The sequence below is a fragment of the Camelus bactrianus genome, chromosome 3 (assembly GCF_048773025.1).
Source record: "Camelus bactrianus isolate YW-2024 breed Bactrian camel chromosome 3, ASM4877302v1, whole genome shotgun sequence".
Lineage (NCBI taxonomy): Eukaryota > Metazoa > Chordata > Mammalia > Artiodactyla > Camelidae > Camelus > Camelus bactrianus.
In genome coordinates, this window is record NC_133541.1 from 54,435,872 (window position 1) to 54,462,961 (window position 27,090).

Sequence of the window (27,090 nt, forward strand, 5' to 3'; positions counted from 1 at the left end):
CCAGGTGAAGTGAGTGGCAGTTAGATGGAAGAATACATTCTATCAGTTGTTGGAGGACAAAGTATTGACTGAGTGTTGTGGTAGACGACAACTTGGGACAGAGAGCCGTGCTACAGACATAGTCCTTAAGTGGGAAACAAGAGGAAATGCTCCTGACTATTTGTGCAGAATATTTGATGTATGCTGTGATTACAAGTGAAAATGGCAGAAGTAGCAGATTAGGTCTTTAAGCAAGTTGAAATACTAGTTTAACCCTGCTTTTATAGACGAGTAACCTTGGTTTTAAATCACCAAAACTCCTCCCAGTTTCACATATCTATGTTGAAGGTGTTGATAGTGAATACCATGCTTATTCTTTAGGATTGTTGGACAGATAGAGATAACACATGGAAAAAGTGCTTTAACATCATATAAATATGAGTGATTGTGGTGATGTGTGCATGACAGAGAAGAAACAAAACAGACCATCTCTTTGTTTAATATTGCCATTGAAGTGAGAGGAACATTTGAATTTCTCTCATTTAATTCCCACAAAAGTCCGAGTAGGTACTGTATTTCCCTAATTTCATCACTCAGGGGAATTGAGCCCACAGACAGTTAAGTTTCTGCCCTAAGTTACATGCTGATGGGTAGAAGTGGGAATTTAAGTCAAAGCTGTCTAACTCCAAACCCCTTGCTGTTGTTTTTCTCCCCTCCGTGCACAACTGTATTGATGTTATGGTTGCATAAATATTTTTTAAAGATAGAGATTTAAAATGGCAGAATTATTTGATATTCAAACAACATAAGTAGATATTATTTGTTAAAAACCCTAAAATTAAGGATTAGATTGATGCTCAAATATGTTAGTGTTTAAAGGCCATAGAAAAACAGAGAAACCAAAAGAACTGTATTGAGAGGAGATTCTGAGTAAGCAGATTGCTCATTTGTCATAATAGGAACTAAAAGACTAAACCAATAAATAATGTTCATGAATGGAGGGAGTTGCAAGTTGGTTATATTAAGGCATTGAGACTAAGGGTGGGGTAGAATTGAGCATGAAAAACTGTTCTTTTCCACTGTAAGCCTTTCTGTACAGTTTAATTTTTAAGTATGTACTTGTATTCTTGTAAAAAAAAAAACTAAGATTTCATAAAATTCTGAGGCAAAGGTTACTGAGATACTTCCTTGAAAAGAGGGTAATGCTGTAGTAGCAGTACCAAAATACCAATCACTTAACCTCTGAACATATACAAGAAACTACTAGAGAATGTATACTGACTTAAAGACTACATCAAGTACTATGTAATCAGATTTCCTGCCTCTTTATGGTAGTTAAAGTGTGTCCCTGACCTTTTAAAGTGGTTGGGCATATGGATAGTTGGGTTAATTGTTTAAGGACACAAGATGAGCCAGTACCATACTACTATCAGTGATAAGCTTCTTTAACTGTAAGATATTAGCTGTTTGATTGTCAAAATGTTTCTTGAACAAAGCTTATTATTTGTGGCATACTAAAAAGTGTCCCCCCCCACCCCCCCCCCCCCCGCACCGTGGTGGCGAGGAGAAGTTGGGTGTCTTCTCTGGGACTTGGTTGTCCTTCAACACTAACCTTTGCAGTGTAAGCTCTGTGCTAATAATGTTTAGGATTTATTTTGTCCTACATCACATCGTTACAGACTTCTTGACGAACTCAGAAGTACATAGATTTAAATAGTTTTTTTAAAACCTTGAATAGTTATGGTTCTGATTTTAACTTACATACCTAGGGAAAAATATAAACCTTCATAAAATAAAGTTTTATAGAAACCTTAATATCACTCAACAATGTGAAGAGTATTTTTTTTAAGTTTTAAAATTAACCCCCCCAAAAGTTATTTCTGAGGATGATTACTTAAAATTCTTATTTAAGGCATTAGAATCTAAGATACTGTTGAATTTTTAGAACTGTTACAGGTAATTTATCATGGTGGTAGGATTTGTGTGTTTATCTTTGAGTGTGTGATCAGTGGAATCTAAGACTTTCTGATTCTTTATTTTCAAGTTGTTTCATGTCTTAATGCTTCAGTGTCTCTTTAAAAATTATCAATAGCTGTGTATGACCGAATGCGAGCAGATCAAAAGAAATTTGGTAAAGCGTCATGGGCAGCAGCCGCTGAACGCATGGAAAAACTCCAGTATGCAGTTTCTAAGGAGACTCTGCAGATGATGAGGGCTAAAGAGATATGTTTGGAACAGAGGAAACATGCACTAAAAGAAGAGGTAACAAAAACCATGAGAAAGTATATTTAAATTTTTTTTAAATTAAGATGTGCTATTTGACTATTTTGGGTGGGGAGGGGATGGATACAAGATTGATATTTTTCTGGCTCTTCAGTCCAGGGTTAACTTTGCACACTATCTCCACGAGATGGTAACTTTCACAACAGGGCCTGTGATAGAAGAGTTAGACGTATGTGACTTTTTCACAGCATCCCTGTGTGACTGTAGTCAGCAACAATGTACTGTAAAAAAGGAGCATTCATTTCCTATCTCCCCACACCTAGGCACCCACCAATCCGTTTTTTATTTCTATAGATTAGTTATTCTGGACATTTCATATAAATGGAATCAGAAGATGTGACTTTTTTGACTGCTTTTCTTTCCTGTAGCATAATGTTTTCAGGGTTCAACCATGCTGTCACATGTATCATTCTTAATTTACTTTTTTTGCCAAATGATATACTACTGTATAGTTACAACACACTTTATGCATCTATCAGTTGATGAACAGTTGGGTTCTTTCTACTTTGGGAGCTTTATGAATAAAGCTTCTATGAATATTTCTATTTAAGGTTTTCATTTATATTGGTGTAAACCTAGGCGTGAAATGCTATTTAAACTGTTGAGTAACTGCCAGAATGTTTTCCCAAGCAGCTGTACCATTTACATTCCCACTAGCAGTGTGCACTCGATAGAATTCTCCACATCTTTCTTATATTATCACTAATACTGTTTTTTTTTAATTGTTATAACCAATCTGGTGGGTGTGAAGTGGTATCTCATTGTGATTTTGATTTGCATTTCTCTGATGACATTGATGTTATCTTTTTGTGTGCTTATTGGCCCCTTATGTGTCTTTAGAGAAATGTCTATTCATATATTTTACCTGTTTTGAAATTGGATTTTTAAAATTACTGAGTTGAAAGAATTGCATATTCCAGGTATGTCTTTTGTCAGATATACGATATGCAAATATTTGCTCCCGTTTTCTGGATTGACCATATTGGCTTTTAATAACATTGAATTTATATTTGTGAATGTTGTACATTTTAGTCTCTAGAGAAGAATAAAACATCATCATTGCTTTTATTAATACAGCTTTATGTAAAATACTTTGCTCTATGTATGTATGCATGTTTAACTAGTATATGAGGTAACTTATAATATATCATGGCTATGATCTAGAAAGATCTTTCTGTTAATGAATTTTAAATTATGAACTTCTTTTTCTCTTACATTTTCTTATTTGCTGCTGTTGTTAAAGGTAAAACTGGAACTTGTTCTGGAATTTTCCACACTTCATTTAGACTCTCTTCACAGATTTCAGTTCCATCTCCTTTATGTTCCTAGCTTTCTCCTTTGTGTGACTAGCTGTCCAGAATTTTCTTAAGTTCTAGAACTTTAAAACTTAAAATGCCAGCATTTTATTTCTTCTGAGGTAGAATGTCACATTGGTTGGCTTTATTGTAACCAGGATGAATTGTACTGACAGCATAGGGCATCTAAAAGAGCTTCTGAGGGGTAAGATTTCTGACTGTTTGCTGTTGCAAGAACATCATCCTTGCTGGAATTGATCTCTGCTGGAAGAGGAAGGGTGAGGCTGAAATGGGCCAGAGAGTATGGGGTCATTTTCCCTGGGGTCATCCCAGTACCTTAATAGTCTGTTTTTTAGTGTTCTGAATTGTGTTTGAATTCTTCAAAGGATTTAGTAAGATTATAAGTTAGTCATTTTTGCCAGGTTTATGCTTGTTGAGTGATATAATATACATATTGTGATATATATATAATTCTCTGTTGATGACTGCCCTATTTTAATTAGCATTAATTTAAGGTGACCACATGACTCATAAGAAACAGACCAAATGTGATTTATTAAGCCCATCCCAAACAAATATTTTGCCAGTGAGTACTTTATAATACAGCACTACCCTGTGGTTTAAATTATGAGAAGACTTATGTTCTTTTAAAAAATGTTGATATGTTGCATCTCCTTAGGTTATTTTAAAAACAAAAAACTTCTTCGTGATGTGACAGTGACCATGGGTATAATGCTTAACTTCAAACAATTTTTAAACTAATGCTGAAATATTAAATACCACCCAGGCAAGTAAAATTTTATTTGACTTAGGAGTAAGTACTGTTCCTTTTCATCTATCTCCTTTTTAACTGAGTCTTGATTATAGTCATTCTCACCCCTACAGCTAGGAACGCTGTACTCAGAGAAAAATATACACATATACAGCTTTGTACACAAATTTAGTAGGTTCTTAAATCATCTGATCCCAGGTTGTCTGGTGGTGTTGGTATCTCTCCAACTAGATATGTTCTTATTTTTATTTTCAATGCAGATGCAGAGTTTGCAGGGTGGTACAGAAGCCATAGCTAGATTGGATCAGTTAGAAGCCGATTATTATGATCTACAACTTCAGTTGTATGAAGTGCAGTTTGAAATCTTAAAGTGTGAAGAGTTACTATTGACAGCACAGCTGGAAAGCATCAAAAGACTTGTATCAGGTATGATGTACATCTAACCACTTAAATCCACAAAAATGTATTTGAATGAATGATGGAATTTCACCATGCATTTGTTTGCACACCTAGGGAAAGTATACATGGACTCCAGCTATATTTTTTCTGCTGAAACTGAAAAAAATGTCTTAATGTAAAGTCAAACAAATGGTTTAGTAGAAGTAGAGTGCAAATATGTTATTACCTTTGTAAAATACTTATTTGGTAAGTAACTTACTTTGTTGCTTCAGCCAAAATTTGTATTCTCAGATTTCGAATTTGGGGAGCAAGGGTCACGGCATCTTACACTGAGCACTTAACTGTGTGCTGGCCATTGCTAAGCCCTTTGCAGACACATTCCTCCTATGAGGTGTATTTCCCAATAATCACTATTTTACAAAGAAACTCAAGATGTAATGGCTTTGCCTGAGGTTACGGAGTCAGTGAGTGGATCAGAACCCTCGTCTCTCTGGCTCTAAAGCCCATGCTTTTACCTACTACTATCCCTTGTTGCTGTTTTGTAACAGAAAAGAGAGATGAAGTGGTATACTATGACACTTATGAAAGTATGGAGGCCATGCTGGAGAAGGAGGAGATGGCATCATCTGTGCACTTACAGAGAGAAGAGCTACAGAAACTTCAGCAGAAAGCACGCCAGCTGGAGGCAAGACGTGGACGGGTTTCAGCCAAGAAAGCATACCTCAGAAATAAAAAGGTTATGTATTTATTGAATTTATAACCGTAATGCTACGTCTTGCTTTTATTTATTACTTAATCCTTGACCCATATCTAATAATTCTAGCCCAGTTTGTCACTAATACTTATCTTTTAAAACTAAGTAAGAGTTACCTCTTCTCAATACTTGGCCCATTATATTGACATTACGTAGTTATCTAAGAATTACCCTCTTAAACACATTAGAATAGCCAGCGGTGATGTGCTGTTTGCCCCAGCCACCCCAAAGCTGACTCTGCTTGGGCATGACAGCAGGACTCCATGTAATGCAATTCCTGGCTCCTTCTTACTTTAGGAGGCCAGGGATGCTCTACAATTAAGTAGACTGGTTCTGACCTCAGTCTTCAGGGACATTTTAATTTTTATGTAAAAACACTTACCAATTTAATCCATGTTTTTCACTCTTCATTCTTACATTAGTCTAAATCTTGAAGTAGGGGAACTTACTGCCAGAGATTCTGCCCATTTACACTGGAAGCCTCTGGTCTGCTGCAGCTCATCATATCACACAGTCAGGGGTCTCTGAATGGTTTTGCCCTTCTGCCCTCCCCTCTCCATGTCCCCAGACCCCCAGGTCCAACAACTGAGGTGACAACTGCAGAGGGACAGAGGAGTGACAGAAGGCTGGAAAGAGAGGAAATTAGAAACTTTTCCAAAAAGAAGGATAATGAGAAGATCAACCATGTGATACAAATAGATAAAAATAGACTCTCTATGTGACATCGTACATTCCTTATTGTCTACATGCCTACGTGCCTGGGGTCACAGGCTCCCTGGTTAATCTGGCAGCTGCAACAGAATTTAATACCCAGGGGTAGTTCTGATGATAAGTGAATCATGCCCCACCTTTCTTCTTGAAAGAACAAAGATGGTCTCTTGCTGTGCCATGAAGACTTGGTCTATACTTTGTTAACTTTTATTAAATTAAATTTTCAAGAAGAATAACATCCTTCTTTTTGTATATTACCTTCTTTAACACTCCTAGTAGCCAAAAAGCATTCTCATACTTGATTTGGTGGCAAACTCAGACCTGAACGAATATATAAGTACTCATTTCTTTGTCCTGCTTACTTTGACTATTCTTATATTTCACTCAAAATACTTCTTACTCTACTTCAGATCCTGCTGGAGTTACTGGGTAATAGGTGGCATATGCAACATATCACCTTGCTAAAATAAAAAGATTCAAAATTATAAAACTCTGCTCTAAATTAGGAATTGTAGACTTGTATCCTCATTTTATAACCAAGGGAACTAAGGTTTCCAGCAGTTAAATGAACCTCCCAAGGAAAAGCAGCTAGTATGGATCAAAGATAGGATTCTACCCTAGATTTATGTGATGTAGAAGCTTGAGTCCTATTTAATACTATTTTCATGTGATCAGAATCAGCATACCTGTCACATACTATTATCATACTTTCTAGTCTTTAAGGTCTCCTTTAGCTCCAAAGTCTCTGACCAGAATATTCAGATTTTATGCTACTGTTGAAACCAGTGCAGGCAAGATCACATTCATCACAGAGTGCTCAAGAAACAGGCTTTTAATCAGGAATTATGTATCCTTTTTTCTTCATACTAGTTTAAAGAGTACAGTAATACTTAGAATCTTCTGATCACAGTCTTCAGAGTTGAGAGAGACTTTTGAAATTAGGTATGCCCTTCTTCCACTCTACCATGCCCTTCTGAAAAAGGGAGAAGTCAGGAATTCCGGAGATGTTAAGTTTAATAGAAGAGTTTAATAAATTATTTTGGATTTATGTAGCTTCAGTATTCCAGATGAGAAACCAGAGATGACTTAACTTGATATTTTGCTATGTAGGTATATGTCAATATTAAAATTTAATTTATCAAATAAGTCGTTTCACTTAAATTAAAATACATTTCATGTATTTATAGGAAATTTGTATCGCAAAACACAATGAAAAATTCCAACAGCGCCTTCAGAGTGAAGATGAATATAGGACCCACCACACAGTACAACTAGTAAGTTTGTACTCTTGAAAACTTACAGTAAAACTTCGATTTTTACATATTTCAAAGTGAATGACATCTATAGAGAATAAGAAAAATGTTATAAATAGATACTAGCCTTATGTCACTATACAGCCATCCCTCAGTATCCATGGGAGAAACTGGTTCCAGGACACCCTGTCCCCACTCTCCCCCACCAAATACCAAAATCTGTGAGTGCTCCAGCCCCTAGTATAAAATGGCATAGTACTTGGGTATAACCTACACACACCCTCCTATATTTTCTAAGGCATCTCTCAATTACTTATGGTACCTTATATTATGTGACTAGTTCAACAAATTTTTGCTTTTTGGAACCTTCTGTGTTTTTCCCCCCAAGTATTTTCATTCCAGTGATTTGGAACCTTCAGACACAGAGGGCCAACTGTGTATATACTTCATTATTTATTTATTTATTTTTTTTAACATTTTTTATTGATTTATAATATACTTCATTATTTAAAGCAGTTTTTTAAGGCAAAAATGAGTAGAAATAGAAGGAATAACCATATACCTCCACACACGGACAGCTCTCCCCACCAGTGAAACCTGCACAGGAGTGGTACATTTATTACAGTACAGTCTGAGCCAACATTGACACGTCATTATCACCCAGAGGCCATAGTTTATCCTTAGTGCTGTACATTCTTCTGGTTTTGCCAAATATATAATGACACGAATCCACCATTATAGTACTATACAGAATATTTTCACTGCCCTAAAAATCCCCTGCACTCCACCTATTCACATCCCTCTCTCCACAGAATCCTGGCAACCACTGATCTTTTGTTTGCCATTTCCCAGAATGTTTAATTGGAATCATACAGTATGTTGCCTTTTCATAATGGCATATTTAAATTGTAATATGCACTTCCTCCGTGTATATTCATGGCATGGTAGCTTATTTCTTTTTAGCAGTGATTAATTTTCTGGGTGTGCCACAGTTTATTTATCCATTCACCTAGTGAAGGACATCTTCGTTGCTTCTGGGTTTTGACAATTATGAATAAAGCTGATAACTTGTGGAAGTTTTTGTGTACACATAAAGTATTCAGCTCTTTTGGGTATATACCAAAGAACATGATTGCTGGATCTTACGGGAAGAGTATGCTTACTTGTAGAAAACTGCCCAGCTGTCTTCCAAAGTGGCTGCACCATTTTGCATTCCCACGAGCAGTGAGCTGATTTTGCTCCACATCCACACCAGCATTTAGTGTTGTCAGTGTTTTGGATTTTAGCCATTCTAGTAAGTGTATATTGGTATCTCATAGTTGTTTTAGTTTGCAGTTCTCTATTGGTGTATTTTGTTGGGCATGTTCTCACAATGCTTATCTACCATCTGTACCTCTTCTTTAGTTAGGTTAGATCTTTTGTTCCCTTTTTAATTGGGTTATGGGTTTACTTAATTGTTTTGAAAAATCTTTGTATGTTCTGGATAATAGCCCCTTTCAGACATGTCTATTACAAATGTTTTCTTCCAATCTGTAGCTTACCTTTTCATCTGCAGAACAAAGTTTTTCATTTTAATGTCCAGCTTATCCGTTCTTTCTTTCATCTACCTTTGGTGTATTTTAAAAGTCATCACCAAATCCAAGGTCATCTAGATTTTCTCTTGTGTTATATTCTTGGAGCTTTATACTCTTGCATTTTACGTTTAGGTCTGTGATCCATTCTGAGTTAATCTTTGTGAAGGGTGTAAGGCTAAACTTTTTTTTTTTTTAACCTGATCTTCTGCTTTAAATGTAGGTGTCCAGTTACTCTAGCACCATTTGCTGAAAAGATGGCCATTTTGTCATTAAATTTCCTTTGCTCCTTTGTTAAAGACCAGTTGATTATATTTGTGTAGGCTCTCTCTTCTGTTCCATTGATCTGGGTCTTCTACCTCTTTAAGTAAACTTTGAAATCAGCTTAACAGTAACTACAAAATAAACAACTAGTATTTTGATTAAGACTGCATTGAATCTGTAAGTCAAGCTGGGAATAATTGACACCTTAATGATACTGAGTCTTTGTGTACTTGAACAAGGAATATCTCTTCATTTATTTGATTCTTTGATTTTCTTTTATATGCCTTATATAGACTGTGTGCACATTTTATTAGATTTACGCTCTTAATCTGTTGATCTTTTTTGAGGGGTGGGAATGTTAATAGTATTGTAGTGGTAATATAAAAGGTTTTTAATTTCTAATTCCAGTGGTTCCTTGCTGTATATTAGAAAGCAATTGACTTGTAATATGTCAACCATGATTTTTCTCTATATAGACAATTATGTCTTATGCAAATAAAAGCAGTTTAGTTCTTTTGTCCCAATCAGTATACCTTTTATTTACTGTTCTTGTTGCATTAAGTAGGACTTCCAGTGTAGTGTTGGAAAGGAGTGGTGAGAGGGGACTTCGTCTTTTCTAGATTTTCTAGTTTGTGATGAAGTTATGTTAGCTGCTGTTGAGCAAGTTCCCCTCTAGTTATAATTTGCTGAGATCATTAGTTCACTTTAAAAAAAAAAAAAGTCACATTAAAATCTCCCACTCCCAGTATTGCTGTATCTCATCATGCCTGCAGTATATTATTATAGTAGTCTTTTTAGACATTTATGTCTTAGATTAGTCAACACCAAAAATGTTGACATGAGAATGCTACTCAATTTGCATGTTTAAAATATTTCTTTCTTCAGTGGCACGTTAAGTTAAATTAGTCTGTATTATTATTATTATTATTATTATTATTATTATTATTATTATTATAGTATTAGTTTACCCATAAACTGTAGGATTCATCTTAAATTAATAGCAAAATTATTGTACTTTTATTGTTCATTACTGTCTTCAGGGCTCAGAACTGCTTTGTAAGGAAGATTAGACTAGGGGCCAGCTTAGTTAGATGAATAAGAGTGTCTCCTACTATCACCATCAGTACCTGTACTATCAGCTTGTTATTGAGATTCCACACTTAGAATTTGTTCTTATTGCATGAAGATTTTGGATTCTGGTGAAATGCCAATACTTTTGTGGATGGGGTAACTAATTAGCTTTTTAGAACAAATAAGGGTCAAATCCTTTCTCAAAGAGTTTTATGGGGGGGGCAAAGATGAATAAAAATGAGGAAATTGATACTTCAGGGAATCTCAAAGATCAGTGTCTTATAATTTTATCTAATACCAGCTTTGGATAGAATACCTAATTGTAGCAGAATCAATCCATTAATCATCTATTCTTTAACATGCATACCCAGCGGAAAATGAAAGTTAGATCAAAGCTTGTTTTTCAAATCTAGTTTGAAACCACCTTTATCAATCTGTTGGGTTGTAGATTATTTAAAATGTTGATCCCTGGATTTTTAACCTTACTGTTCCAAAATTTCTTTTGGAAATCCTTGGGATTCAGGAACTCAGGAAGTTTAGTTTAATATTTGATAGTAAACTCTACAGAATGAAGAAAATGTAATATTACTTGCTCATCATTTTTTTTTAAAGCTTAGAGACAAATTGAGTACAATAAGGAAATGGTGGTCAGGAAGCAAGTCAGTTTCCCCCATTAAAAAGAATGTGGTGTTATTTTATGTAACAGCATTCATAAAATAGACATGGAGTACTTTTAAGCTGCCATTTATGGACTGATGAGAACTTTTAAGGTCTTGCACATGATGTGGCTTCTTTAAAACTACTCACTGCCTTCATGCTCTGGTAATGTGCTCTACCTGTTGTCTGTTCTCATTTTATTAAAACAATATTCTGCTATGAAAACCTTCTATTATTGCTTTTATTGAAGCACTATACAACTATTTATACACACATACACAGAAAAGTATATAATTCATAACTGTTTAACTTTCACAAGATGAACATATGTATGCTACCAGTACCCAGGCTGATAAACAGAATGTCAACAGAAACCTCAAAGCCCCTTGTGTCACCACCGAGTTAGTACCCTCTACCCACCAACGGGTAAATTATCTGCATTAAATGACTTTCCCAAAGTCTCTCAGCTAGCAGAGGGGAGTGAGGGTGGGGAAGGGGGGTACTTGGTACTCCACCCAGGCTGTCTGTTACTCCCTGTGCCCTTAAACACAGTATGTTTTATGAAGAGCCCATATAAGCTCATCAGTTAATGCCTCGAGTCTGAAACTTTCTTCTTATCTTTCCATTTGGGATCTTCTATTTTTAGTTTTGTTTAGGGTTGAGGGAGTAATTAGGTTTATTTATTTATCTTTTAATGGAGGTACTGGGATTGAACCAGGACCTTGTGCATGCTAAGCACATACTCTGCCACTGAGATACAGTATCCCCCTGCTTTAGATTATAGTGAGATCTGACTCTAGATAGACCAGCTGTCAGACCAGCAGTATGATTAATCAGTTTTATTTCTGAACTTCACATTCAATTCTTTATGTATTTGTTAGAGATTCACAGTTTGAAAACACCAATCATCTCTTAGATAACTGATTTTTTCTCAAGTACTAAGCACTATATCCATTGAATAACATACTCTTAAGTATAGAAAAATCTTTTCATCTCTGATCCTGGGCTACACTACAAGCCTTAGAAATACCCTTTGTCCCTGAGTATGCCAGTGTGGGAAGGCACAAGTTCACTCCCAACTCCAGGTGGTTACCAGATGTAGTTTTCCTTTGTTTTGCTGACTCAGCTACGTGAATGGAAGTGAATAAGGATTAGGGGTGAGGAGTTGGGGTAAGTTCTTGCCTCACTGTGTCCTTGAGCCATTCTGGGCTTTCCTCTCTAAAGGACAGAACCTACATGGGACCTTATGTCTGCTTTTAATGAAGAACTGAGACCATGTCTTCTCTTTAATTTCCCATCCAGAAGCCTTTACGATTATGTAGCATTCTGGGACTGTTACTGAGAGATGCCTTACTTTGTATCTACTAATTTGTTAATGGTCTTTGTGAACTCTTAAGACCCTCCCAGTGAGAGTTCTCTAAATGGGAAACGTCTTTTTGACCTGTCAGAAGGCAAAGAGATGGAAGAAAGTTCATCTTTACTCACCCTTGCCCCACCCTGACCATCAGTCCAAAGGGGCTGATTACACACAAAGGATCCAGCGCACCTCACCAAGAGGTAAAAGTGGAAATGATCTGTATTGTGTGTGGTAGTTACATCCCTCTAGGGAACTGGTTGGACATCATGGCACTCTTCGGTGCATTCCCTAATTGGTAACTGCATACCAGTTACCTGTCCTTCAATAGTGAGGTTGTCAAAAACACTATTTTCATTCTTTATCCTTCTGCCAAGAATTCTACTTTCTTTCCTTTAGAAAGGAATTTGGGTTTAACTTTGCCAACATGGAGGGGTAGTTGCACTGTTAATCCAGACTGGAAATACAGAATAAAAGAGGTTTGGGATTGGAGAATGGGAAGGAAAAAATGAAACTGATCACAAGAAGAACAGATTCAGTAATAGTAGGTATTATCTGCAGAACACCAGGCTTAACCTATATATAATATCTAAATTACTGACCAAGTGGTTTTTTATTTTTAAGGTAAACTATTTGAGTTAGCCGAATATATAGCAGCTGTAAGCATTGCATACTGAAGTTGTTTAAGTGAGAACCCCAAAGATGAAACATTTTTCAGTTAAGAGAAGATACTATGTTACTTTACAGAGTAAACATCTTTAATTGGGAATACATACAAAAAGTGAAACAGCAATATCATTTCTGTTAAAAACCATTTCATGCCATAAAACATTTTGCTTAATGCGTCATTCTTTATCTGCATTGTTTTGTGTATTGGGAGAACTCTCTTCTTTTTTCCTATAAATGATAAAATTATGGACACATCATAATGGAATTACTGTTGATTTTTTACCAGAAAAGAGAAAAATTGCATGATGAAGAAGAAAGAAAAAGTGCCTGGGTTAGCCAAGAAAGACAGAGAACACTGGATAGACTTCGAACCTTTAAACAGGTAGTAAAAGTATGGTCAATTTATTATTTTTCATTGCTGTTTAAACAGAACTGTATACACATTCCTATTGTAAGATTTCTTTGTATTAGAAAGACTTGATTTTCCCTTTGTTATTTGGTAAATAATTATAGTCATGGTAGACCTTTTAAATTGAACCTTGGCTTACCTTTTCCGTAGTAAGAGGAATGGTCAGGACCTCTGAGAAGCCTGGATTCCTCTTGAGTTGTGAGTTAGTTCACAACCGAGAATCCATTTCACGCATCCACTTGTTATTAATTCCATATACGTCAGCCTTTGGTAATTTGTGGAAATGAGCAATGGCAGAATTAGAAGATGGATCAGCACACATGAGAAGAACTTGAGCAGTTCTCTTGCAAGGCTAATCCATGACTCTGGACATTGATATTGCAGCAGCTAAACGTTTTCTTGGAATGGGCTTAAACCAGGTAGTTCTAGTTCTTGGTGTATTCAGGAGTCTTACTTCCACCCTGTGTTCTGAGGGATCACCTTATAGGTGAAGGAAGGTTTTTTTGGTTTTTTTTTAAGGACGCTTTTAATCAAGTGAAAAGGGTTGGACTGAGTGGGAATGGGGTCCTTAACACAAGGATAAGCCTTGTGTTAAGAAAATATTGCCTACCAATGCTTTAATGCTAGGTTTTACATAGTAAAAAATGAGAGTTCTGTGTATCAGTACTCCAAGAAATTTTATTCCTTCTATTCTATCATAAAATGCATATATTATTTTCAGAGCTTTAAAAAAAGCCATGTAAACCTTTTAAAGAGAACAGTAATGTTTTAATTTTTATCTGTAAGCATTTGAAAATACATGTAAGAAATTAAGAATAGTTTTTTGTTAGCTTTCTGCATACCAATAGCATATATATTTGACATCACATGCTATTTTATATTTTACATTGGTATTATTTTTCCATTTAAATTAGTAATTTTGTTGACTAAAGATATTTCAGAAAAGCATGTAGTAATTCTGAACAGTTGACCTTTTAACTGGATACAAGGGGACAAGGATTTGATGATAAACAGGTAATAAAAAGTTTGGTCATAATTATTTTAAAAGGTGTTACAGTTTGGTTTTCTGCATATTTTCCCTAAAAAATCACAAAAGCTCTAAAATAACGTTATATTGGAGGGAGAAAATAAACAGCCATTTGTTAATAAATGGTTTTAATATAATCTAACCAGTTAAAATAACTTCTGATTTTTTTAGAGGTACCCTGGTCAGGTGATACTTAAATCAACCAGACTGCGACTGGCTCATGCAAGAAGAAGAAGTGCAGCCAGTCCAGTGCCCTGTGAAGGCCAGTGCGACTCTCTACAGGTAGGAGAGAAAAACAAGGAGGTGGAGGAAGGACGAGGCACACTCCGGTCACCCCAGGCACCAGAAGCCCAAAGCCTCACACAACTTGAAGATAAGTCATTAGCACAACTTGAAGCCACATCATTACCTCTCAGTGGTGTTACCTCTGAACTGCCTCCCACTGTATCTCTTCCACTTTTAAATAATACTGACCTTAGGCCTGGTTGTGTTATAGTAGATCCACTCCCACCGCCTCTCCCTCCAACGCCTCCCCCTCCACCTCCCCCTCCACCTCCCCCACCGCCACCACCTCTGCCTGTTGGCAAGGACAGCACCCCAGAGACACTGGAGAAAGATCTGCCTAGAATGGAGGGGACCGAGAAGAGGATCCCAAAGTCAGCTAGCGCCCCCTCAGCACACCTCTTTGACAGCAGCCAGCTGGTCAGCGCCAGGAAGAAGCTCAAAAAGACTGCTGAAGGTTTGCAGAGGAGGAGAAGTAAGTTAAAAAGATATTTTTGTGCTCATCTGTTGACTAAGTGAGGCATATAATCAAAGGACTGTTTGTTTCCTACGATATTACGAAGATTTAAACATTTCGTTTTTGGACTTTATTTGATAGCAGACAGGTTTTCAGGGTCTCAGCGCAGCAGAATTCTTACCAACCCATTTTCAAATGTGTGAAGACACAGAAATGTGTACCTTCTTGTGCTCTTAGTTTTTAAAATTATGTATCTTCTGACTGAGTCTATTTGGTAACATATATTAGATGGCTCCTTCTGTGCTGAACTGATTCTAAGTTTCAGAAGAACAAGAAAGGTATTCACATCAGCAAAGGGAAGCTACCTGGGGAGGACTGTCACACTAGGACAACAGTGGCAGAGCCATGTAATATAGTTTTAGAGGACCTTGGCATACTCTTTGTATAAAGAAGCAAAGAAGAATAGGGAGTAGTAATACATACAATTAATTGCACATCAGATATGCTTTAATAAAGCTATTTTTGAAAAGAACAGTGAATAATTCTGGCCTTTTAACAAGCTTTAGCTTCCATGGAGAGAATATTTTATTTGCATATTACATTTTAATCTGAGAGACCATCCTGTGAAATATTTCTTATCATAACCCAAGTAGAATATTATGTAACACAACTAAATGAAAAAAAGCACAATCACCATAATGAATCAGATTTTTTTTTTAATTAAATGTACTATACAATCACTGTCTGAATTTAGATTGAACTTTTTACATTATGGAAACCCTTTGGGAGTCTCACCCATAATATTAAAGATCACTCCCCAGCCCCCAGTCTGCTCACTTCTCACACAGGAAATGATAGGACTATCAGTAATACTGACACGGAATGTGAGTCTGGAATTTTTTTTTTTTGAACAAGCATAATTAGGATCCTCTGTGTTTTGGAAACATTCTGTCCACGCTTCACCGTCCCTTGTGTAGTTGGTGTTTTTGGCATCTGGGGCTATCACAGCCCTAAAATCTGGAGGTTATGCAGTTTGATTCTAAGTGCAACCCTAACTGTAATTGTTCTCTTTCATTTTCTAAAGTGAGCTCACCCATGGATGAGGTGCTAGCTTCCTTGAAGCGTGGTAGTTTTCATCTGAAAAAGGTTGAACAGCGAACTCTGCCTCCTTTTCCTGATGAAGATGATAGTAATAATATCCTGGCACAAATAAGGAAGGGAGTAAAATTGAAGAAGGTACAGAAGGAAGTCTTGAGAGAATCCTTCACGCTGCTGCCCGACACAGACCCACTAACACGGAGCATCCATGAAGCTCTTAGAAGAATCAAAGAAGCATCCCCTGAATCAGAGGATGAAGAGGAAGCTTTGCCTTGCACAGACTGGGAGAACTAACAGGTAAATGATCTTACTTTCTTCAGTAGCATTCAGTAATACAGCTTTTATACTGAATGATGAATCTTGTTATATTTCATCGAGTCTGAGGTTCAGATACAGCGTGGATCATTAATTTGTAAACAGGTTTTACTACTGTGGTTTCTAGAAACATAACAAAAAAGTACTTTTCAAAGATATTCCTATGTAAATGCTGTGTTTCTTACATCCTGCTCATTAAAGTAAAGAGGATATTCTTAATTTAGTAAAGTGGCAGTGTTATTCTGGCTTTAAAGAGCAGAGAAGTCCTTTTCTAATGTATTTTGATTGCAAACTCTGTTATGCATGTTGAATTTTGTTGTTTTGTTAGCTGCGCACAAAGGACTCTATAAAAGTCATTGATTGTATTGTCTGATTATTTTGCTTTCTAAACCTTTAAAATTGAGGTTTATCATTCATTTACGGTTTATCATAGTTACTCAACATTATCTAGATAAAATTGCAGCTAACAGAATAAATTTATAAAATTGTATACATATTTTATTGAGTATCTCTCTGGTATTGATAACACTTCTGGCATTGTCCCAGGGTAGTAGAGAGTTGTCCCCAATACACTTTAATAGTTGATTCTGTAGTAATGTGGCACAAATTATTCTGTATGTAGAATTGGTAAAGATAGAACAATCCTAGTATATAGGATTGCTAATGACCATAACTGAAATGTAATTTGTGCAAAATATAAACTATGCAAATATATTCTGTTAATCATCATGCTCGCTTGATGGAGTATATTTCTGTGGGCTTCACAAAAAGCAGGAAGACTCATAGTCCTGGTGGGAGTAGATAAAGGAATAATAAATTTAATCCTTGGCATAGTGATTCTTTTTTTATTTTTTTAACTTTATTTATGTATTTATTTTACAATATGTTTTTTAAGTTGAAGTATAGTTGATGTACAGTATTATGTTACAGGTATACAATATAGTGATTCACAATTTTTAAAGGTTATACTCCATTTATAGTTATAAAATACTGGCTATATTCCTCACGTTGTACAATACGCCCTTGTAGCTTATTTTATACCTGATGGTTTGTACCTCTTAATCTCCACCTCCATCTTGCCTTTCCCCCCTTCCTCTCCACACTGGTAACCACTAGCTCCTTCTCTACATCTGTGAGTCTGTTTCTTTTCTGTTATATTCACTAGTTTGCTGTATTTTTTTTTAGATTCCACATGTAAGTAATATCTTAAGGAATTTGTTTTTCTCTGACTTATTTCACTTAACATAATACCCTCCAAATCCATCCATGCTGTACATCAGAAACTAATATAACGTTTTACATCAACTGTACTTCAATTAAAAAGTAAGCAACAACAACAAAAAAAACAAACAACCCATTTAAATATGGGCAGGAGAACTGAACAGACATTTTTCCAAAGGAGGAAATGCAGATGGCCAACAGGAACATGAAAAGCTGCTCAGCATCACCAATATCAGGGAAACTGGCATAGTGATTCTTAAACATGCCTGATCTTAAGAATTACAGGATGGGAAGGGGCAGCTTATTAAAAATGCAGATTCATGGTCTTCATGACCAAAGATTTTGGCAGAGTAGAACTAACTGAAGTATATGTAGGCATACATGGTGGATTTTGAAGACTTAACTACAAAACACCCCAAAAACTGTCATTCGTTTTTAAAATGTTGATAAAATGTTGAAAGATACTATTCTAGATATATCAAAATATTACTGAAAACAATTTTACCCATTCCTTTTGGGCATGGGGCACATCAGGAAAGTGATCCACTGCCACACTCCCAGCCCTGTCCCTCCCCTCCAGCACCTGTACCAATCAGTTGCTTAGCCAAAAGGATGAAAAATCTTGATAAGTGGTTTTCTGTCACCTTTAATGTACTCTAACCAATATTTGATAGTAACACTGTCCTGCTACGAGTCTTGGACTCTTGGCATCCTATTTTACTGTTACTTTTAGAGGTCTTAATTATCAGTCACTTACTGTTCCTCCAAATTGTTGGATCCCAAAATAATTTCAAACCATTTGTGCTTGTACATTTGTACCCTATGCTTTGTAGAGGAATATGAATATATGTATATAAATATATATACACACACACATATATGGCTGCACATCAGTGTGTCTACTCACCATGTGAGTTTGTCTAGAGACTCAGTTGTGCCTGACTGGGAATCTTTTCCACACTTGTTATTTTTAGATTGTTGCTCATTTCACAGTACTTGTTACCTATTGCCTTGTCCCCTTCAGCGTGTAGCTTCTCAGTAAACTGCTACAGCGATGCCAAAAATGATCATCTTGGAAGCTGGACCTACACATAAACTTGTGTTTAGTCCTTTTGTCACCGCCTGCAGTGGCACAGTCAGGGTACATGGCCCAGCAGCAGCAGCACAGGCCAGCCCACCTGTGTTTATCTTCTCCCATCCCCCCAGAGCCCAGCCAGCACACTTTTAAAAGACCAAGTATATCCAACACCAGAAGCAAGCCAAGGACTAGTTGTAATCCCCACCGATAAAGCAGCCATTGATAAAGAGCTGTGTACACTGCCTGTGTGTGGTGTTAGGAACTCATTTTAAAGACTCTGAACTTTTAGATACTTTTCTACAGATGGCTAAAAGGCTATATAAATTTTAATTTCCTATTAAATGGTTTCTTTCTTACAGATTTAAAATCATTAATTACAAACTAGTTTCTTAAAACTTCATGAAGTAAAAAATGAAGGTGCTGGAGGTGTTCAGCCTCACCCTCTTCTAAAAACTCATCTCAGATGTAGCCATAGGTGGTAGTGTCCCTTGAAGGGATTTCTAAACCTAAGGAAATATATATATATGTATAATTGTATAGACCTTTTTATTGTTTCTTATTTGTTTCCTATGGGTTCCTTCCTAAACTTATGAAGTAACTATAATGATGGTATCCAACAGAAATATAATGTAAGCCAAGGATGTTGTAATAGTTTTACATTTTAAAAATTTTCACATGAAACTGATTTTTAGTAATGTTTTATTTTACATGTTGTATCCAAAAGAGTATCAGATCAAATTCCACAACGTAGTATACATATTTTTTGATACTGAGTCTTCAAAGTCCAGGTTTTACACTTCTAGTAGTACCATCTCAATTTGGATGCCAAGTATTCCATATTAAAGGGAATCATCCAACCAAAACAACAAAGTTGTGCTTAGTGGAAAAATACTTTATACAAAATTTCAGATTTTAACTTAAATTAAAAATTTAGTTTCTCAGTCACACTAGACTGACTTCAAGTGCTCAAAAGCCACATGTAGCTGCAGTGCTGCAGTATGCAGTAATGCGGAACTGTAATAAAGTAAGTTCCTACTTTATTCATGTGCAAATCTGCTTTTATCTGACAAGTAGGTCTTTTATATATATTCTCTTGTGCTGTGGGTCAATTCATGGATCTCAGACATAACTAGTTTGAATTTTAAAAGGTCCTGGTAAAAACCTCCATTTAAAGACCAGTACTAACCCTGTCCTCTAAATCTCAATAAAACAAAAGTCACTTTCTAGTATATTTAAAGGTGCCATTTGGTAGTTCTTGTCGTATTGGAAGTTTATGAGGCAAAGATTTTAGATTGTATTTTTCTTTTTAGTGTATAGTTTTGGCATACAATGGTAAGAGTAAAAGGAAGAAAAGTGAAAGTTAATGTAACATACAACCTTTAAAAAAAATTCTTTTCCCTAGCTTTATTGAGAAATAATTGGCATACATCACTGTGTAAGTTTAAGGCATATGGCGTAATGGTTTGCTTTATGTATATTGTGAAATGATTATCACGTTAGGTTTAGCCAACTTCTATCTTAAACAAAAGAAACAGGAGAAAACAAAGAAAAAAAATTCTCCATGTGATGAGAACTCTTAGGATTTACCCTCTTTACAACTTTTCTATATATTACACAGCAATAATAACTAGAGTAACCATAACATGTGATCTTTTAACAGTGATCATAATTTGTGTTCAAATTATTTGGTTTTTATTTTTATTACTTTAATACAAACATCCTTAAAAAAAAAAAAAGGTGCCTCCTGTACATCATCTGTATGAAAAATCATTTAAAGGAAAAATCACCAGTGTGCATACTGGATATTGCAAATGGTGTGAGGGAACATAAATACGTACTCTTTAATAGGCCATCCTTTTTAATACACTGTATTACTTTGTTTATAAACAGGTGACTCAACAGAATGAAAAAAATGCCTACAGTTGAACATCGGCTTATATTCTTTTGGAGAGCAAAATTTTAAACATTTGGTTCCACATTTGGATTCCATTAGATTCAAAGTGTATTGGCTCAGTGGTGTAAAAAGGAAGCACAATTGGCAAGTTATCACTTTCCCAGTCATTGCAATACATGGGTGGTTAATATGAGTTTAGATGTGCAATGTTCCTGACTGCTATGAAGAAAAGGCCTTCTGAAGATTCCTGTTTTATAAGCACCTTCCCCACCTGTCCACCCATTTACATTTTCTTGCAGTGGCCAGTAAAGCTAGGGGTTGCTACAAGTTGGAAGAACACTGGGTTGACAGATCTACTGTGAGCTGTACTGAGACTGCTTTGGTGAAATCCATCGTTCAGTGCACTGAATAGTCAGTCATCTGCTCAAAATACAGAGCTTCTTCCATGTCAGCTTAAATAAATCGTGTGACACTCTGAAAAAGAAGTTAATCATGATAGCTGTAGGACAGGAGTTGGAAGAAATCCGATGGAAATGCACTGATAATTCCCACATTAATATCTCCAAAGGAATTTTCATAAAGATGTTCAGCAACATCTGAAAAAATACATAACCATGGAGATACACTTATTACTGTGTTTACCACAATGTGATACACTTAACATGGCATATTTTTAGAAGACCACACACTACAGTTTGTAAGGTTTCAAAGTAAAAATGTCCATGCTTTTAAATAGCTCTTCATAATTGTGAATTTATAATAGTTTGAATTTTATGTGCAGCTTTGTTTATGGAAAGCAATACTTTGTAATTTGATGTTTCAAATTATTTTTAGTCTTTTTGTTTGAACTATTGCTTGATTACTATAACTCAACATGACTTTCCTATTGAGAATCAAAATTCAGGATTCAGTAATAGGGATACAGGTATTTTTAACATGCACCATTTAAGTTTTTATTTTCATGCTCCACAGTGCAAAAAAAAGTGCTCTACAGATATGCAGAAAGTGGACAGGAAGAAAAGCCTCTGGCTGGCGTTTCACTGTCTTCTCACGCTTTGAGTTAAATTTTGGGAGAGAGCCTTTGTTATTGTCACTCAGTTTTTAAACATAGGTATGTAACTCTAGTGTTGATTTTGCTGCAATGTCCTGAGGAATGCATCTATCTGAATGGAGCTGTTATGAATTCTCAGCAGGACTGTTGTGGGTTTGAATTAAGATGGATATGTTGGACACAGTTTACAGTACTCTGGAGAGTGTAATTCTGCGTAGGACAGGTCTTGACCTTTATATGAATGGAGTTAAGGGCTGAAGTACCAAAAAGAACTTTATTTCTTGTGAGGCAGTTCTCTGGCCTAGACCGAGAAAGCAGTCCTGGGGTAGAAGCCCTCCAGTGTGCCCGAATTGGTGTTCCTGAAGGAAAAAAGAAATGCTCACGTTTGCCACTGGAAAAATGTTACTTCCTCTCAAATAATTTTCTGAAAATTTTCTGGCAACAGGTTATATTAAAAAAAAAACCAAAATCTGCTTAAATGTTGGAAATATATTTTTTGATGAGACTGAGCATTTTCATAATACATTGGTTTTATTCTAGCATTATTCTCACACTTTGGGAATATTGGAAGTACAGATCTAATATAAAGTTAATCTTCACCCCCTAATTACAGTGGGAAGGTTGTAGATTTTTTTAACACCCCTTCAGCAAAGCATTGAAACATGCATTTTAACCTAAAGAATGACTGATTTGATTGACATATCTGAAAAAAAGTTTTAAAGGAGATTTGTAAACCTTAAAAAAACCATGTATCAATTTTATGCCTTTGGATGCTTGTTCATAACACTTTTTTTCGGTTTTATTTATTGATATTTACAAAAATACAGGAAGATGTAGTGTCATCACAGCAGAAGCACTGGAACTTGAATATATCGAGAGGGAATTGCTCTTAGTGTTAACAGCTGGGGTTCCCTTAAAAGACAACACTCACTTCATAATCTGTTTTCCCAAGCCATGTGTACTAAGTTTCTAGCAGGTAACGCAGGGTGCTCAGACCCCTGCGCACCCTTGAGGAGCGTGTCCGCTGCAGTCAGCACGCCCGCTGTAGCACTCTGCAAGCTGTCTTACACCTGAAGGTGAGGAGCAGCCAGCTGTGCTCGTGCTCTGGTAAATAACTTTCTCCAACACATCCACTTCCCTTCCTCCAGATTCAGGTTCCGCTTCCTGCAAATCACGTTACTAGAGGCCATCAACCTCTGGAGTTCTCACAGATAATAAACTCCAGTCCATTTCTCCAGTTGATTCCTCATTTTAATTAATAGGCAATTTCAGAACCCAACGAAAATTATATAAGCACAGTTTCCTTTTTTTCCTTTCCCCTAATAAAATGAGCATCTTTGTCCTTAGTATAAAATTTTGTATATAGTTATGATGGTACTTATATATGATCATGTTTCCAATTCCAAACTTACCTGTACTATTTATGTGGTTTAAAATATTTGACTGTTAATGTATCATTTTGTATCACGAATCCACAAACAGCTGCTTGCTTATGCTGAATCAGTTTAGAAGTTAATTTACCAATCTAGTCTCAACTGCAGTATACTTAAAATAGGGAAACAAGTAGATGATGGCTTGGATGTTTGGAAGTTAGTTACTGCTCACTTGAATGTCAATTTAAATATTTCCTCTACTAATATGACTAAAATTATGTATGTATAACCAATGTGGCATGTATAGAAAAGGTATTCCTAGTGATTTAAAATCTTAATGGTACTGTAGTGTAGCAGTATGAGGAAATACCTGGCTAAAGAAGATTCTTAAAAGATGAGAACTGCTCACTTAATGTATATTTTATAGGCTTATTGAGTTTGTAAGCAGCATAAAAACAATCATTCCTTGGTTCTTCATTGTGGAATGAGATGTTTCTATAAAATTCATTTTTAAATAGACTGTTAGACAGCTGTAACAGTTTATCAGGTATAGTATTTCCACAGTGGGAATATGGGGCTTTTTCATTACATGAACCTATTAAAATTTTAAAATTCTGTATAAAGAGGGGATAGGGCGGGGGGAACCTTGTTTCTCCAAAGCTGAACTGTGTAGCAGTATTTGGTAACATATGGCATGACCTCTTTGTGTTATAAAATGTGTTAAACCGTAAAGCATATTTTGGCCATAGCAGCCACTAAGAATTAAAACTCTTGTATCAGTGGGACAAAAATTAGTGGGCAGAACCCTCTCTGTTTGGAATGGGACCAGTATACAATTAATACTGTTTAATTTTACACAATCCCTAAAACTCCATTTTTAAATTGCAATTGTTGCGTGTATGTATAAGGAAAATTTTTCTTTCACTAAATATAATCTCTTTTAAAAAATGCTTTTAATTTAATTATTATTTACTTAATACTCAGCATCAGATACCAACTTATAAAGTGCTCATGGGTCCTGATCAGGGAGTTGAAATTTTATATACTTTACCAGGTTATTTGCAAAGTCTTTTTGAACAGCTGTGAAACATTTAAAACTCATGGCATATGTTAACATGCATCTGTTTGATAGTGAAAGCAGAAACTTTAAGTTTTACCTAATTCTTGCACTGAATTTAAATAATCTAAAGATAAATGTGCATTTTAAACAAATTTTACTTCCCATTTATTGCTTAGCATAGAAGGACATCTATGCCTAATGCTAGAGGATTGACCACAAGATTGATATCAGATGGAAGAGAGGTAAGAACATAGAAGCACCTTACTATTTGGAGCATGTTGCATTTAGTGCTACTGAACAATTCAGTAGTTATTTCTGAACTTTGCTGCAAAGTGCTCTTTATTTAAAGCACATAAAGTCTCTGCTTAATTGCTTTGTAAAATGAAGCAGTAGTATTTTTTATCCTATAAGTATAGTCTAATTTAAGTTTTTCCTACAAAACGAGTTTATATTGCTGCCTAAACTCATCTATATAAACAGGATTTTTAAAAGGTGAGAGGGAGTCTGGATTCTGTGTGTGTGTGTGTGTGTGTGTGTTTTAAATGTTTGCCAGGTGAATTATTTCAAAGATCTGTTCATTCTGAAATTTTCTGTTTTACCAACAGTAAATGTACCACTTGTATTTGAAGAATTTAATTGACTGAATTCCAAATTCATAAATGTCTCTCCCCTTCTCCAAACACATTTAAGTCACTGTAAGGTGCATGTACAGAAAATACTCTGAGGTTGCCATATTCAATATTTCATCAATGTTCTCTCACACCAAATTTCAAAGCAGTCATTTGTTTTAAGGGTTAGGGGAAAGTTTTTTTGGAGGGAGGGGTCAGGTATGACTAAGAGAGGCTCAAATTGATGAGTTAAGGAAAGTCCGTGGAAAGTGATTTTCAGATGTATACAAAGGTATGGGTGTTGGGTAGAGTTCAATTTTAACAAGGGAAGTTTGGGTTTTTTTAACTTGAATGTTCTATGGTTAACTGTCAAAGAGTGCAGCAAATTATTCTAGCTTCTCCTAGTACTAATTACATTGGTTTTAAGAATTCTCCATAATCACAAGACGACACTTTCCATTCATTTGTGAACCAAGAGGGGTAGACATTACAACCCATGCAGTGACTTCTGACTTGGACAGAATCCCCACAGTTTTACTGAATTTCTTATTGTACTGTATGTCTTGCCATGTGTGAAACCATAATATATATTATAGTTTATGAAAAATCGAAGGCTACAGATCCTTTTGCATGAAAAAAAGTCCGTTAGGGCTGATGAAACTGACATGTTTTTTAGCCTTTCTGGTTAAATGAAAATTTTAATGGCAAACCAATTTACTAGCTTTGTGCAATATTATAATGGTAGAAGTGAAACACTAGCACATTGTGCTTGGCTTTTCAGGATGGCTTTAAAACCGGTTACACTAAATGGACAGTGTGCAGTGAAGTGTATTGTAAATGGCAACTCTTGCAAATTTACAGTACTTAAATATGCTCAATTAACATTCTGAAGTATTAAAAGTACAAAGAAAAAAAACTAAGCAAGCATTTAGAGTAATACTCTGAAATCTCCAATAATTGTTTTGACTGTTGCCTTTTGCTCTTTAGTGCAGCTTTTCTGCATTGTAATTATTGTATTGCTTTGTATTTCATGTTTTTTACACCCATGACTTCAGAGTTAAGTACTTGTACACCAAGTATTGCAATCACCTTTCTCTTCTTGTACATGCAATGTAACAACATACAGTTTTGGTGCTTAACAATATTCCTTCTTTTCTTTAATAAAAGATATTTATTGAGTTAAGCTCATTTGGTTTGTTTAAAATAGCATTGGTGGTTTATAACGTCACTTCACTCCTCAAAGAAGGAGCACAGCAAGTTGTGCATTTGTTTTTGTTGTAACGTGATAAGCAGGATTGAGAGACTACACCACCCCTGTACTTCTGCCTCTTCCCGACTGTTTTTTTTTTTTTTTTCAATATGGTTTAGAAATGTCAACTTCCAAAATTGGAAGGTCCTTAAATGCCTTTCATTTTAGCAATTTGGGATCATCTGAATTGGGAGAAGATTATTGTCATTACATTTGAAAGTAGGGCTAGCTTAATTAGAGCCTTCAGATTCGCTGGCCTGATGCTGACCTGATGCTGCCCCAACACACAAGGGGCACACGTCTCAGGACAGGCCTTCTTTAAGGGACTTAGGTCCCAGATGCTGCCCAAGGCTGAAACTAGGCCTTGAGTCTCTTGTGTTGAGATGTGCTAGAGAAATTCTTGATCCATAAAAATTTTCAAGGATTAAAAACAAGTATCAAAGACATCAAAAGATGTGACTTCAAATAAAATTCAAATAAATTCAGTCCAAAAAAAGTAATTAAGTTCAAATCTCTTCAGAGGCAACTTAAGATACGAATAAATTATATAGCAGATCCCTTTGAAGTGCTTTGGGTGCAACATAGGGCTAATATGCTGTGTGGATTTAGGAACCTTGTTCCGCAGAACGTAGTGCCTGCAAGGAGAGTCATGGGGACATATATGGCCGCACACAAATTCCTAGGCTGTTAACTTGTTTCACTTCCAGTGACGTCTCACAGTTGCAGGTGCTGGGGTGCTCTGTCACTCACGTCAGCCTCAGCAGCTTACCTGTATTCTCGTGTTTCTAGAGCTAGAAAATTCCCTATGACTGCAGCCGTTTGAGTTATTTCAACCCTAAGTATCTTGGTGCACTTCCTTGGTCATGTGGAGCCCCTTTATATTGGCGTAATAGTTAAAAGCCCTTTTTATCAAGTCATTACAAGTTTGTGAGTACA

General features: G+C 35.9%; 1 protein-coding gene across 2 annotated transcripts in view; it reads left to right on the plus strand.

Moving 5' to 3' along the window:
* The window catches only part of JMY (junction mediating and regulatory protein, p53 cofactor), a 62,031-nt gene extending 35,943 nt beyond the window's left edge, over positions 1-26,088 (plus strand). The window contains exons 4-11 of one of the 2 annotated variants that reach the window (XM_074360173.1): positions 2,072-2,241; positions 4,590-4,755; positions 5,277-5,464; positions 7,381-7,467; positions 13,319-13,423; positions 14,640-15,225; positions 16,292-16,602; positions 20,810-26,088. In XM_074360173.1, the coding sequence (XP_074216274.1) occupies positions 2,072-2,241; positions 4,590-4,755; positions 5,277-5,464; positions 7,381-7,467; positions 13,319-13,423; positions 14,640-15,225; positions 16,292-16,599 (1,610 nt within the window). In that variant the 3' untranslated portion in view covers positions 16,600-16,602; positions 20,810-26,088. The remainder of the gene's footprint in view (positions 1-2,071; positions 2,242-4,589; positions 4,756-5,276; positions 5,465-7,380; positions 7,468-13,318; positions 13,424-14,639; positions 15,226-16,291; positions 16,603-20,809) is intronic. The other variant, XM_010949256.3, reaches the window with a different exon arrangement.
* Positions 26,089-27,090: the final 1,002 nt, after the last annotated feature.